The 14,564-nt window shown below is 36.0% G+C and overlaps 1 protein-coding gene across 5 annotated transcripts in view; it reads left to right on the top strand.

Annotated features, from left to right (window-relative positions):
- LOC105481244 (solute carrier organic anion transporter family member 1B3) overlaps positions 1–14,564 on the top strand; it is a 106,882-nt gene that overhangs the window by 77,849 nt on the left and 14,469 nt on the right. The window contains exons 13-15 of one of the 5 annotated variants that reach the window (XM_071072096.1): positions 10,842–10,906; positions 13,772–13,889; positions 14,321–14,438. In XM_071072096.1, coding sequence (XP_070928197.1) covers positions 10,842–10,906; positions 13,772–13,889; positions 14,321–14,423 — 286 coding nt within the window. In that variant the 3' untranslated portion in view covers positions 14,424–14,438. The other 4 variants (XM_011740683.3, XM_071072098.1, XM_071072099.1 and 1 more) reach the window with 4 other exon arrangements.

Genomic DNA, 14,564 nt, shown 5'->3' with positions numbered 1-14,564 from the left:
AGTTTCAGGCCTTACAATTAAGTCTTTAAACTATCTTTTTTTTTTTTTTTTTTTTGAGATGGAGTCTGCTCTGTTGCCCAGGCTGGAGTGCAGTGATGTGATCTCGGCTCACTGCAACTCTGCCTCCTGGGTTCACACCATTCTCCTGCCTCAGCCTCCCGAGTAGCTGGGACTACAGGTACCTGCCATCATGCCTGGCTAATTTTTTCCATTTTTAGTGGAGACGGGGTTTCACCATGTTATCCAGGATGGTCTCCATCTCCTGACCTCGCAATCCACCTGCCTCAGCCTCCCAAAGTGCTGGGATTTTTAATCCATTTTGAGTTAATTTTTATATATGATGAGAGATATGGGTTCAATTTTATGTCTGTATATATGGTTCTCCAATTTTCCCAGCACCATTTCCTCACTGTATATATATTTGTTACTTTGTCAAAAATCAGTATGTTGTAGATATGTGACTTTATTTCTGGCTTCTCTATTCTGTTCCATTGATCTATGTGTCTATTTTTATACTAATACCATTTTATTTTGGCTTATAGACTTGTAGTATAATTTGAAATCAGGTAATGTGACAACTTCAGCTTTATTTTTTTGCTTAGGATGAATTTGCTAGTCAGACTCTTTTGATTCCATATGAATTTTAGGATTTACATAGGTAATTTAATATAATTGTGTTGAATCTGTAGATTGCTTTGGGCTGGATAGTCATTTTACACAATATTTATTATTCCAATTCATGAACATGAGATGTTTTTCTATTTTTTAATGCCATATATAACTTTTTTCATCAGTGTTTTGTAGTTCTCCTCATAAAGACTTTTTTACCTATTATTTTAAATGTTTTCCCATTTTTTGTATCTATTGTAAATGGGATTCAGTTGTTGATTTGGTTTTGAGCTTGATCATTACTGGTGTATGGAAATGCTACTGATTTTTGTACATCGGTTTTGTACCCTGAAACTTTACTGAAGTAGTTTATCAAGTCTAAGAGACTTTCAGAGGAGTTTTAGGGTTTTCTAAGTGTAAGATTATATCATAAGTGAACAGGAATAATTCAAATTCTTCTTTTCCCATTTGGAGACCTTTTATTCCTTTGTCTTGCCTTATTGCTCCTGATAGGACTTCCAATACTGTGTTGAATAGGAGTGGTGAAAATGGGCATCCTCATCTTGGATCCATTCTTAGAAGTAATGCTTACAATTTTCCCCCATTTGGTATGTTATTGATGGTGGTTTGTCATATATATGATTTTTATTATTTTAAAGTATTTTTCTTCTATGCCTAGTTTGGTAAGTGTTTTTATCATAAGGGGATGCTGGATTTTATCAAATTTTTTTTCCTGCATCAATTGATTTTATCATATGTTTTTTGAAAAAAGAAATTTCTGTTAATTTTGTAAATCACATTTTTTGATTCACATATATTGAACCATCCTTGCATTTCAGGAAAAAGTCCACTTTTCATTATGATGAACATTTTGATGTGCTGCTGAATTTTATTTTCCAGAGTTTTTTTGGTTTTTTTTTGTTTTGTGTTTTGAGGGTATTTGGATCTATGTTCATCAGGGATATTGATGTGTAGTTTTCTCTTTTATTTTTCATGTACTTGCCTGCCTTTGGTATCAGCATGATGCTAACTTCATAGGATTAGTTGAAGAGGATTCCTTCCCCCTTGATTTTTTGAAATAGTTTTAGTAGAATTGGTATTATTTCTTCCTTTTTGGTCTTGCAGAATCTGGCAATAATTTTCTCTGGTCCTGCACTTTTTGTTGTTGTTGTAAGGAGATTTTTTTTTTATTATTACTAATTCAATTTAATTACTCATTATTGGTCTGTTAAGGATTTCTATTTCTTCCTGGTTCAAACTTGTGAAGTTGTATATTTCCAGGAATTTATCAGTTTTCTCTAGGTTTTCTGGTTTGTGTATGTACAGATGGCCATAGTAGTCTCTGATGATATTTTATATTTCTGTGGTAATAGTTTTAATGACACCATTAATATTTCTGATTGTACTTATTTGAATCTTCTTTCTTTTTTTGGTTAATCTACTAGTAGTCTGTCTATCTTACTTATATTTTCAAATAACAACTTTTTATTTCACAGATCCTTTGCATTTTTTTTGCCCAAATTTCAGTTAGATTTGTTCTTTAATATTTACTATATTCTGCTAGCTTGGGGTGCAGTTTATTCTTGTTTTACTAGTTCTGTGATGCATGACATTTGATTGTTAATTTGATATCTTTCTATCTTTTTGTTGTAGGCATTTAATTCTAGAAACTTCTCTGTTGGCATTGACTTGTTGTATCTCAGAGGTTTTGGTATGTTGTTTCTTTATTTTCATTTATTTCAATTTCTTAATTTTGTTTGTTTTTTTGAGACAGAATCTCACTCTGTCACTCAGGATGGAGTGAAATGGTGTAATCTTGGCTCACTGCCACCTCTACCTCTTGGGTTCAAGCAATTCTCCTGCCTCAGTCTCTTTAGCAGCTGGGATTAAAGACATGTGCCACCACACCCAGCTAATTTTTTTCATTTGTAGTAGAGATGGGGTTTCACCATTTTAGCCATGCTGGTCTCAAACTCCTGACCTTAAGTGAGCCACTACACCCAGCGTCATTTCAATTTTTTTTAAAGAAATTCTGCCTTGCTTTCATCATTGACCAAATAATTGTTCAGGAACAGGTTATTTAATCTTCATGTATTTCTATAGTGTTGAGAATTCTTCTAGGAACTAATTTCTATCTTTATTCCACTGTATATTCCACTGTATTCTGAAATGGAACTTGATATTATTTTGATTTTAAAGAAATCATTGAGTATTGCCTTTAGGCATGGTATATGGTCAATTTTTGAAAATGTTTCATGTGTGCATGAGAAGAATGTATATTCTGAGGTGGTAGGGTAAAATGTTCTGTAAATGTTTGTCAGGTCCATTGGGTCTAATGTCCATTGTAAAAGTTTCTTTGTTGATTTTTGGCTGCCATTATCTGCCTAATGTTGTCAGTGGGTTATTAAAAGACCCCACTAATATTGTATTGCTATCTATTTTGTTTTCCTTAGGTCCAGTAGTGTTTGTTTTATGAATTAGGGTGCTCCAGTGTTGGGTGCATATGTTTCAGATTGTCATATCTTCTTAACTGATCCTTTATTATAGTAACCTTCTTTGTCATTATTTATGGTTTTTGGTTTGATATTTGTTTTATCTAATCCAAGTATAACTACTTCTGCTCAGATTTGGTTTGTATTTTCATGGAATATCTTCTTGCACCCCTTTGCTTTGAGTCTGAAAAGGTCTTTACAAGTTACTTGAGTTAGGTGGGTTTCTTGTATGTAGCATATAGTTGACTTTTTAAAAATTCATTCTGCTAGACTATATTTTTTAAGAGGAGTGTTCAGTCTATTTATATTTAAGGTCAGTATTAATTTTTGAGGGTTGTTTCTGTAATATTGTGAATTATTTCTTAATTTGCTTTGCAGTCTCAATGAGGTAATTTTAAAATGAGATCTGTAAGGTTTATACTTTGTATGTTTCCATAATGATAAGTATTGCTCTTTTATTTCTATATGTTAGAACTCCTTCAAGTCTTTCTTGTAGAGTCAGTCTGTTTGTGACAAATTCCCTTAGTGTTTGCTTATTTGGGAAGTACTGTTTTTCTTCTTGAATTATGAGTCTTAGTTGAGCAGGATACAAAATTCTTGGTTGTCATTTTTTTTCTTCTTTAAGAGACTGATAATAAGACCCTAATTTCTTTTGGCTTGTAAGATTCCTGATGAGAAGTCTGCTGTTAGTCTAATGGGATTCTCTTAACAGGTAATTAGATAATTCTCTATTGCCATGTTTAAGATTTTTAAATTTATGTTGACTTTTAGTAGTCTGATGACTGTATGTCTTGTGCAGGTTATTCTTGCAATGCATCTCTCAGGAATCACCTGAGCTTTTTATATTTGGATGTCTAGATCTGTAGTAAGTCAGGGAAGTTTTTCTGAGTTATTCTTTCAAACAAGTTTCCCACACTTTTACTTTTTCTTCTCCCTCTGGAACATCCATGATTCATAAATTTGGATGTAATACATAATCCCATATAACTTGAAGGCTCTGTTAGGTTTTTCAATTCATTTTCTATGTATTCTTCCTACCGAGTTTATTTGAAAGACCTGTCTTCTAGCTCTGAAATTGTTTATTCTGCTTGGTCTGGCCTATTCTTAAAGCTTTCAAAGGTACTTTGCAGTCCCTTCAATACATTTTTTTATTTTCAGAAGTTGTATCTACTTTTCTTAGTTCTATCTCTTCTTTTATACCCTGTATTATGTTTCTCATTTATTTTTGATAATTTTTAACTTTCTTTTGGATCTCAAGCTTTACATAATCCCATATTACTTGAAGTTCTTATTTCATAAAGACTTCTTTAGAATCAATATTTTGGATTCTTTATCAACATATCAGAGATTTTATTTAGGTTTGGATTCATTGCTCAAGAGTCACTGTGGTCCTTTGGACCTTTAACATTCTACCTTCTTTATACTTAAAGAATTCTTTCTCTGGTTCTTTCTAACTTAGATAAGCTATCTCTCCTTATTTTGAATTTATTTTGTTTGAATTCATTTTTTTCCATTTGAAAATGTGGCTATAATGTGTGTTGTGTAGGATCTAACAGGCTATATTGAAGAGGATCAAGAGAAAATTCTAGAAAGGGAAGTGCAACAGTCAGCACGGAAAGTTATTTTCAGGAGTAGTGTTATAAAAGAAGCTGACAAAAGGTGTGGTTGTTAGCAAAGTTGTGGGGTAAAATTTCTGTTTATGTTCAATTCTAGACATAATAGCATGCTGACATACTGATGAGAATCATCAGTAGAGATGAAGGAAACTGACAATGCAGAAAAGAGGGAAAGCAATTACAGAGGAAGGTGAAAAGAGATTAACCAAGATACAGAGTTTTTCTTTGTACAAAAAGGGAAATTGTCTATGTGGGTAAAAGACAGGTAAATGTGTACCTGTAGTGATGAAGAATATTGAACTTTTTTCTGCTGTTTCTACTTTCTTTGTTATAAAAAAGGAATGTAATCAGATGAGAAAGAGGAGGAAGAAAAGAAAGAGTCTTTAGATCAGAAAATGTGAACTAGAAATCTTGAAGATTAAAGAAACATACTGACAGGGAAAATGGACTAGTAGGCTATTGGACAATTGCCCTGGAGGCCTCCTGAAGGTCTGTGCCTATGAATTTAAAGTGAACACGGTCAGATGTGTGAATTATTTCCTTCAGGGATGAAACTCTTTGTATATAGGTTCAGAGAAGGCAGAGGATTAGATGAAAGCATTTTTACTTGTCTAGTACAGTAAAGGATGAGATGAACAAAAATGTACAGAATATATGCAGAAGAATGATTTATAACATGATTATAAACATCATGATGAGAAAGGAAGTGAAGTGGTAAAACTAGAGATGGCCTGTGAAGAGATCAGGGGAATCATAGCCTAAAGAACTAGGGCTACAGCTTCTTGTAACAGATACGTGAAAGGGAGTAAATTTAAAATGTAGGAGGTGGTTATAAGGACTAGGATGGCCAAAATGGAGAATTTTAAAAATGGATACTGATGAACTGACTGTGGGTGGAAGAAATAAGACTTTCCAGAAAAGTGACCAAGAAACTGAAAGGCCATACCATTGGGAGCATAATCTATATCATCTATATTTCCTAAAATAACTAGGAAAAACGACAGAAATAATTTTCACAAAAATTACAGGGAGTCTAGAATGAAAATTGTCAAGAAATGATGAGAGTTGTGATGTGCCAGTCTATAGTTAACTTCAACAAGGAGGTTAGAGAATAGTATGGTAAGGTGGTGCACCTCTTCCTGGAACCAAGAGGTCTTTCAGAGGAAAGACTCAGATCTGGAAGTGGTAAAAATGAAAGATCAATAAGAACTTCTACATCTCAGGCCCATTGATATGGAGGTTGTGGAAGGAAAACAGTCCTACATGAGAGAGTTACATGGAGCGTCATTGGGAGTAAACCAGGCTTTGTTTAGAACAAGAAAGTGAAAGGGCTACAAAGAATGTAGGAACTAAATATTTTGCTGGTAACAAACATGAGTTTCCCTGGGCAAAATGAAAGGGTTTGAGTAATGGAAAAAGAGTAAGTGAGTGAGTGGGATTAAGGGATATAGTAAACCATGTGGAATGAGAGTCTTGGTACCCAGAGAGGATCTCAAAATCTTGACATTCTGCTGGTGATAGGATGTGAGGCATGATGTAAGTTTATGACAAACAAAACATCAATTTAAATGGCCCAAAGAGGGTAATGTTTTAGAACTTTTTAAAAAAACTACATTTTAGTGGCTTAGCTAGAAAGGATTTGGCTCATATACACAATAAATTAGAACTTTTCTTCAATCTTTTGCAAACAGGAAAACAAGCATTCCCTACCTGTGCTATCTATTGTTAGGGTTTCATTAGGTCTAACTGGAAATTACCTCAAGAAACAGCAGGTCATGATGGTTGATTGTCATTAGAAAGAACAACAGAGGAACAATTTAAATGAAATCTCTTAAATTAAATAATTAAATGAAATAGCACATTTAACTTCTTAGGGTGCTTTTTGTGATAAATTCATCCTGTGAGAGATTCATCAAAACACAGAGCTGCTCAATATCATATGTAAAGCAGGAGTCACACTACAGTGATAAATAACTTACATGATAACCACACACGGGTGTATGCATGCAAGTGAGGATATGAGTATGAGCATGTGGCAAGAAGTGTGAGTGTGCATTCATGTGAATGTAGGGGTAAGGGTGTGTGATTGTTATTGTATGTTAATATTACTGTATCACACACATTCATCATCTCCACTGAACTGTTGAAGATTTCAGGCCCACCCTTAGGAAAATATCCTCCCTATCTGCAAGTTCCCCAAGTCTCCTGCATGCTAACCCTTTCCATGGGTGAAAATAAGGCTCAATAACAAATATCAGTTTACCTTGCGTGTGTAGGACAAAGTGTAACTTCTGAAAATCAATTACAGTGAAAAATACATGTCAGGCAATTGTCAAAAAACTCAACCAGGGGTGAAGTGCAATCTCTCCCTTCCCAAAATCTCCTTTGAGAAATCTGATATTTGAGAGTAATAACTAAATAGATAAGTTAAACTCCCCTTTCTACTGATTTCCTCCTAACCATCTCTTTGTGAAATAAACTTCCTCCTAAATAGCAGGCATGGATTCTGTATTTGTTTGTTTTTATGCTGCTGATAAAGACATATCCGAGACTAGGCAATTTATAAAAGAGAGAGGTTTAATTGGACTTACAGATCCACATGGCTGGGCAAACCTCACAATCATGGTGGAAGGCAAGGAGGAGCAAGTCACATCTTACATGGGTGGCAGCAGGCAAAGGGAGCTTGTGCAGGAAAAGTCCACCTTATAAAGCAATCAAATCTCATGAGACTTATTCACTATCATGAGAACAGCATGTGAAAGACCTGCCCCCATGATTCAGTTATCTCCCACTGAGTCCCTCCAACAACATGTGGGAATTATGTGAGTAAAATTCAAGATGAGATTTGGATGGGGACACAGAGTCAAACCATTTCATTCCACCCCTATCCTCTCCGAATCTCATGTCCTCACATTTCAATACCAATCATTCTTTCCCAACAGCCCCCCAGAGTCTTAACTCATTTCAGCATTAACCCAAAAGTCCACAGTCCAAAGTCTCATCTGAGATAAGGCAAGTTCCTTTCACCCATGAGCCTGTAAAAACAAAAGCAAGATAGTTACTTCCTAGATACAATGGGGGTACAGGCATTGGGTAAATACAGTAAATACAGCCTTTCCAAATGGGAGGAATTGGTTAAAACAAAGGGGCTACAGGCCTTATGCAAATTTGAAATCCAATGGGGCAGTCAAAACTTAAAAGCTCCAAAATGATCTCCTTTGACACCATGTCTCACATCTGGGTCAGGCTGATGCAAGAGGTAGGTTCCTGTAGTCTTGGGCAGCTCCATCCCTGTGGCTTTGCAGGTTACAGCCTCCCTCCAGGCTGCCTTCTCGGGTTGGCAGCTTTTCCAGGTGAATGGTGCAAGCTGTTGGTGGATCTACTGACAGCTTCTGGAGTCTGGAGGACGGTGACTGTCTTCTCACAGCTCCACTAGGCAGTGCCCCAGTAAGGACTCTATGTGGGGGCTTTGACCCCACGTTTTTCTTCCACACTGCCCTAACAGAGGTTCTCTATGAGCACCTTGCCCCTGAAGCAAACTTCTTCCTGGGTATCCAGGCATTCCACACATCCTCTGAAATCTAGGCAGAGGTTCCCAAACCTCAATTATTGACTTTTGTGCACCCACAGGCTCAACACCACGTGGAAGCTGCCAAGGCTTGGGGCTTGCGCCCTGTGAAGGCACAGCCCGAGCTCTACATTGGTCCCTTTCAGCCATAGCTGGAGCAGCTGGGATGCAGGGCACCAAGTAACTAGGCTGCACATAGCACAGGGACCCTGGGCCTGGCTCAGGAAACCATTTATTCTAGGCTTCCAGGCCTTTGATGGGAGGGGCTACCGTGAAGACCTCTCATATGCCCTAAAGGCATTTTCCCCATTGTCTTGGGAATTAACATTCAGCTCTTCCTTAGGTATACAAATTTCTGCAGGCGGCTTGAATTTATCTTCAGAAAATGGATTTTTCTTTTTTTTCTATCACATTGTCAGGCTGCAAATTTTCCAAACGTTTATGCTCTGCTTCCCTTATAAAACTGAATGCCTTTAGCAGCTCCCAAGTCACCTCTTGAATGCTTTGCTGATTAGAAATTTTTTCTGACAGATACCCTAAATCATCTCCCTCAAGTTCAAAGTTCCACAAATCTCTAGAGCAGGGGCAAAATACTGCCAGTCTCTTCAATAAAATATGACAAGAGTCATCTTTGCTCCAGTTCCCAACAAGTTCCTTATCTCCATCTGAGACCACCTCAGCCTGGACCTTATTGTCCATATCATTATCAGGCTTTTAGCCAAAGCCATTCAACAAGTCTCTAGGAAGTTCCAAACTTTCCCACATTTTCCTATCTTCTTTGGAGCCCTCCAAACTGTTCCAGTCTCTGCCTGTTACCCAGTTCTAAGGTCACTTCCACATTTTCAGGTATCTTTTTAGCAACGTCCCACTCGGCTGGTACCAATTTACTGTATTAGTTTGTTTTTACACAGCTGATTAAGACATACCTGAGCCTGGGCAATTTACAAAAGAAAAAGGCTTAATCTGACTTACAGTTCCATGTAGCTGGGGAAACCTCACAATCATGGTGGAAGGCAAGGAGGCTCAAGCCACATCATACATGGATGGCAGCAGGCAAAGAGGGTTTGTGCAGGAAAACTCTGACTTATAAAGCCATCAGATCTCGTGAGACTTACTCATTATCATGAGAACAGCACAAAAAAGACCTGCCCCTATGATTCAATTATCTCCCACCGGATCCCTCCCACAACACATGGGTATTATGTGAGTAAAATTCAAGATGAGATTTGGATGGGGACACAGAGCCAACCCATGTCAGATTCATTGTCCTCATTGTAATTTTGTGCCCTCAGTTGTGCTAACAAAGTGCTGCTGTCCTATGTCAAAGCCACGCCAAAACACACTTTCCATTTATTGTCTCTCCTAATGTATAACTATTCTGTTTAACTTTTAATGTATTAGGTTTAACTTAATTTTTGTCTTTTAAAATTTTATAAGCTCTATTGAATTCTTTTCAGAATCTCAATAAAAGGCAGCTCTCTGGCAAGGTATAGAGGCAAATATGTGTACATGAAACTGAGGTTTAGAGTGCTAGTTCATTGTATTGGATTCTTATAACATATGAGATAAGCATTATCATGCCTACTTAGCAAACAAGGAAACTGAGGCCAAGAGAGATTAAGTGATACACTACTACAAGTCACTTGGATGAGATAAAGCATAATTTCTCTATTTACTTTCAGGAATATTAACTAGCATGGTATCTTTTAATAGGTGCTTAGTGAATGTTTCTTGATTGATGGCAGTTACTCAGCTCTCTGAAAAAAACCATCCAACACTTTGAGGAAAAAAACACCCTTTTTATCAGTTAATTCAATATTTCAGTAAAAGTTGGTTATTTGAGCCACAGTCATCCCCCTCATCCCAACCCACCTCCTTTACTAATGAAAGATAATTTCATTTCACTTAGTAAGTACTAAGTTATCGCAGGGATGGTAGCATCATCAGTTTATTGAACACAGAAAAATGGAATTGTAGAAATGTAAGAGTGAGTGAATTTCCAAGTGAGGATACAAATATGCTCTGTATCTTTAATATGACAGTTAAATACATTAGATGCTACAACACAGAAAAGTTTTTTGACCCTTCTGGTAGTATAGTGTAATTTACAAATCATATTAGTAAGCTATTCTGTTAACATTGATGACAGAAGTAAGGTGGTAAAAAGAGGTCTCCTAAGAATTACTCCTGGATAAAAGTATATAATCTTTTAATATGAGCTACCTTGACTAAAGAGTCCACACAGAATCATTTTCTTCATCAGCATGATAAAGTCTATTCTGACCACTTTCTTATAGTATTTTCATAGGGATCAAGTGTGAACATATTTGTTAAACTGTCTTGAAATCATAAAGCATTGAAGAAATAAGGAAATTATTGTCACCCAGGTGTTTACCTTTTAAAACAGTTGAAAATGTAACTTTATATAATGTGGGAAATTCACTTAAGAGTATTCATTCTACCAGGGAGAGGAACGATAGTGATGAATGTTTTGATATTAACTCAGTTTGATTTTTTAATGACATGTATTATTTCTTTGCCTTTATCATATTTCAGGATTGTTCAACCTGAATTGAAAGCACTTGCAATGGGTTTTCATTCAATGGTTATAAGAACACTAGGTATGACAAATATATAGATTACACATTTTAACATATAAATATTAATGTTAAGTCTTAAAGACTGAATGCAATTAATTTTCCACTCTAAGACTGTATAAAAAGGAGTAAGTAAGAATCATTTCTATTTTATGATAAATGAAAATAAAAAGGAACAGGAAAATTGAGTGACCTAAAAGATAATTTGGTTGTTAATTCTAGTTAGAGTCTATCTGTTAAGAGCAAGGAATCATCATGTTTATATTATACTCTTTCTAACAGAAACAGAAAGATAGGTGGTCTCTGAGGCTTTCCTTCTTTCAGAAAAATAAGAATATTTCTCCCAGGTATAGGCAGAGTGGAGGACCTTCCTTCCAAATGGAGAACCTTCCTTCTAAATGGAGACATTACTTAGGACAGCCCTAAAGTAGCTTGGGAGCCCTGGGAATCTGGTCAGGCTGAGGTTGTCTAAAACAACAGAAGGTGACATTAACTGTGCCATTTCCCACTGCCTGGTCCTGTACGGCTGGACAGCTAACCATTAGCAGGAGTTAATGCAAAAGGGAATGAGAATTCATACTCTAGAACTAGGCATGTTGGATTAAGAGGATGTCCTGAATAAAAGAAAGCTCAGAAAATTGTGGTTTATGGTGGCAAAGGGTAGGATTGTAGACTCCAGAGGCTGAAGGCCTATTTCTAAATATTCAAAAGTGATGAGAAAAGATTTAGGAAATGACCCTTTATCCCTTATTGCCATTTGCCTTTTTTACTGCACAGATACTTGTTGTTAAATAATGTCTAGTCTAACCTCTGTGAGTTGCTCCTTTGTAAGAATTGTAAACATTATGTGCTTATTCCTGGGAAGTAGGAAAAGGGCATCATTCATCTAGGGATTGGTGCAGAGGACTGATTATGGCCTGTAAGTAACCACAGATGGCAGAAGGAAAAGGAAGTGGGAGGGGTCAGTTTCTGGGACCCTTGCAAGCAAGGGAAAAAGTATAACTCTATGGGCAAATTACCGTGAAGAAGTTGTACATGAAGTGTATTTGGTGGGAAAGTCACAGATCCAGAAAGGTAAAAGGAAATATAAAAGGAATAGGAGAGAGAAGATGAAGATGCTGCAGGGTTCCATTGGCTCTATCCCAGCATTCCCTTTCTGGGTCCTTAATCTTCCAGCCTCTGTAATCTTGGCAGTTCTCTACCTCCACATTCAGAGAAGATATCTCGCTCCTAGAACCTGGGCCACAGAGGCTGAAAACAGCATCTGGGTAGTTAGGACTCCTTCTGATATGTTGAAATGAGATTATGACAATAGAAGAAATTGTTTTAGCAACATAACATAGAAAAAAATGAATTTTGCCATTCTAATTGTGAACATCCAATTTTGTTATGTCCAATATATGGTACAATGGACCCTAAATGCTTCTGTGGGAAACATCCACACTTAGTAGCAAACTTCCAATTCATGAACAGTTGTCTTAAATATGATATATGTGTAAATGGTAGAAGACCTATATAGTGTATTAACCTAAAAGAGATATTTAGAAAACAGATTATCAGAAGATTTACAATTCTAATAAGACAAAGTTTGTTACTTAAAACATTTACTTCATAAAATTTGTTTAAACCAGTGGCATAACATGAAGAAAATAAATTGTTGGCATCTTTTCTTTATTTTTCAAAGGGTCGCTGTGATTTTTTGAAATCTGCAAATTTTTCACCCATTATTTCAGGACCAGTTTGCTTCAGATGCATTGGCCTCAGACAACATTCCATTGTGATTCTACTATTTCTCAGTCTCAGAAAATTGAGAATGATTAAACGTAAAAAGAATCGGTGAAACATTCATGTATAAATCACTGTCATTTTTTGTGACAAAACAAAATCTGAAAAGTATGAATCACAAAACAGAACAAGAACAAAGTGAAATCTTGTATGCTTCATTTCTGCCATCTGAACGATAGCTCTCTACTATGATGGCCTTCAAAATTTTGAACAAATTACCTATTCTTAAAACTAGGAGTTAATCTCAGAATTTATACTTCTCCTATAAATAACATATGTATCCCTGGAATGCTGCACATTCATCGAAATCAGGCACTACAGATAAAAAATTGACTTTGGACAGACCACTGAAAATATATGTATCGTTGTGCACTAAAGACCACTGACAGAAACAAAATTTAGCAACAGAGACCCTAACCTGCAGCCTAGCCTGCTTTAGGAGATATTAAAAAGTGCATGAAATCGATGGAGAGAAAATGCTTGATCGTGGGCTCTAATAGCAGTAAGAAAGAGAGAATTGGGCTCTGAGCCCAGAAAGAAGTGAAATTGGCCAATAGCTGAGCACTGTTTGAAGCTGGGCCTGAACTTCTCTGGGGAGGGAATCCCTGTGTAAGCATTTACTTTTTAATTATCTTAAAATAGTATTAAAATCTCCTGCCTTTACAGCAGTTGAGGTGAGAGCTTTTCCTTTTCTCATAAAGTTATAATTTAACTCTCAGTAATCCAGCCACTCTTGCCTAAGAAAAATTCCATATGAACCAACATAACTTTCATGTTTTACTAACAACATTCCCCTTTTTACCAATCCGGCTTCAGTTAATTTGTATTGTAGGAAGAACAGAGTATACAGGTGTATAATACTCTTTCTTCCCTCTGTATATAGGGAGAGAAGAGTAGATCAAATACATCTGTGACATTACCATATGATTTAAGCCTTTGCGATTTCTAATAATTTTGATTCTTGGGTGGATGGAGGCCAAAACAATGGAATAATTTTCCAAAACTTTAAACTTGTATTAATCCAAAATGTATCAGTGTAGACAATCACCCAGTTACATTTGAAACCTTTCACTTGGATTGATATCTTTTTATCTCATGTTGCAGGAGGAATTCTAGCTCCAATATATTTTGGGGCTCTGATTGATAAAACATGTATGAAGTGGTCCACCACCAGCTGTGGAGCACGAGGGGCTTGTAGGATATATAATTCCGTATTTTTTGGGTAAGTTGTCATAAACACATTTCATTAATAGATTTTTTTCTATGTTAATGTCTAAGATACAGCATTTTTAGTGTGATCATAATATTAATAATGACAGCTACCATTTAGTGAACCATTACTTTGTATTCACTATTGTATCAAGCATCCTGGTATCTCATTTTAATACTCATAGAAACTGTAGGAAATGTATATATTTCTCCTTTTTCCTTAAATATGAAGAAAACAAGATTCAAGAATAATGAGCAACTTGTCCAAAATTGCACAAGTAAAAGAAATACAGCTAGGATTTGTACTTGAATCTCTTTTGATTACAAAGCTCTCTCCCACTGGCTTCTCCAGGAAGACACAGAATGACCAGCTGCTGCTCTGGTTATATGGTAATTGAGGGAAAAAAATGGAAAAAAAAAGTTTCAATACTCTTCTATTCATAGGCAGAAGTATCCTGCAAGTGACATTAAAATAACTAGATTATCTGGAAGAAAAAAAAAGCTGCTGCAATTGTACCTTACCTCTTATAGAAACATTAATGTGTAATCTATGTACTGACCCAATATATAAATTTGATTCCTGAAACTGTAAGTATTGGAACTACTCATAGTAGAATTTCTTTTAACTATCTAGGAAGAATAAATGTGTTTGTAAGTATGACCCAAATGCTTCAACGTATAATAGAAA

This window comes from Macaca nemestrina, chromosome 10, assembly GCF_043159975.1.
Source record: "Macaca nemestrina isolate mMacNem1 chromosome 10, mMacNem.hap1, whole genome shotgun sequence".
Classification (NCBI taxonomy): domain Eukaryota; kingdom Metazoa; phylum Chordata; class Mammalia; order Primates; family Cercopithecidae; genus Macaca; species Macaca nemestrina.
This window is presented reverse-complemented; position numbering and strand designations above follow the sequence as displayed.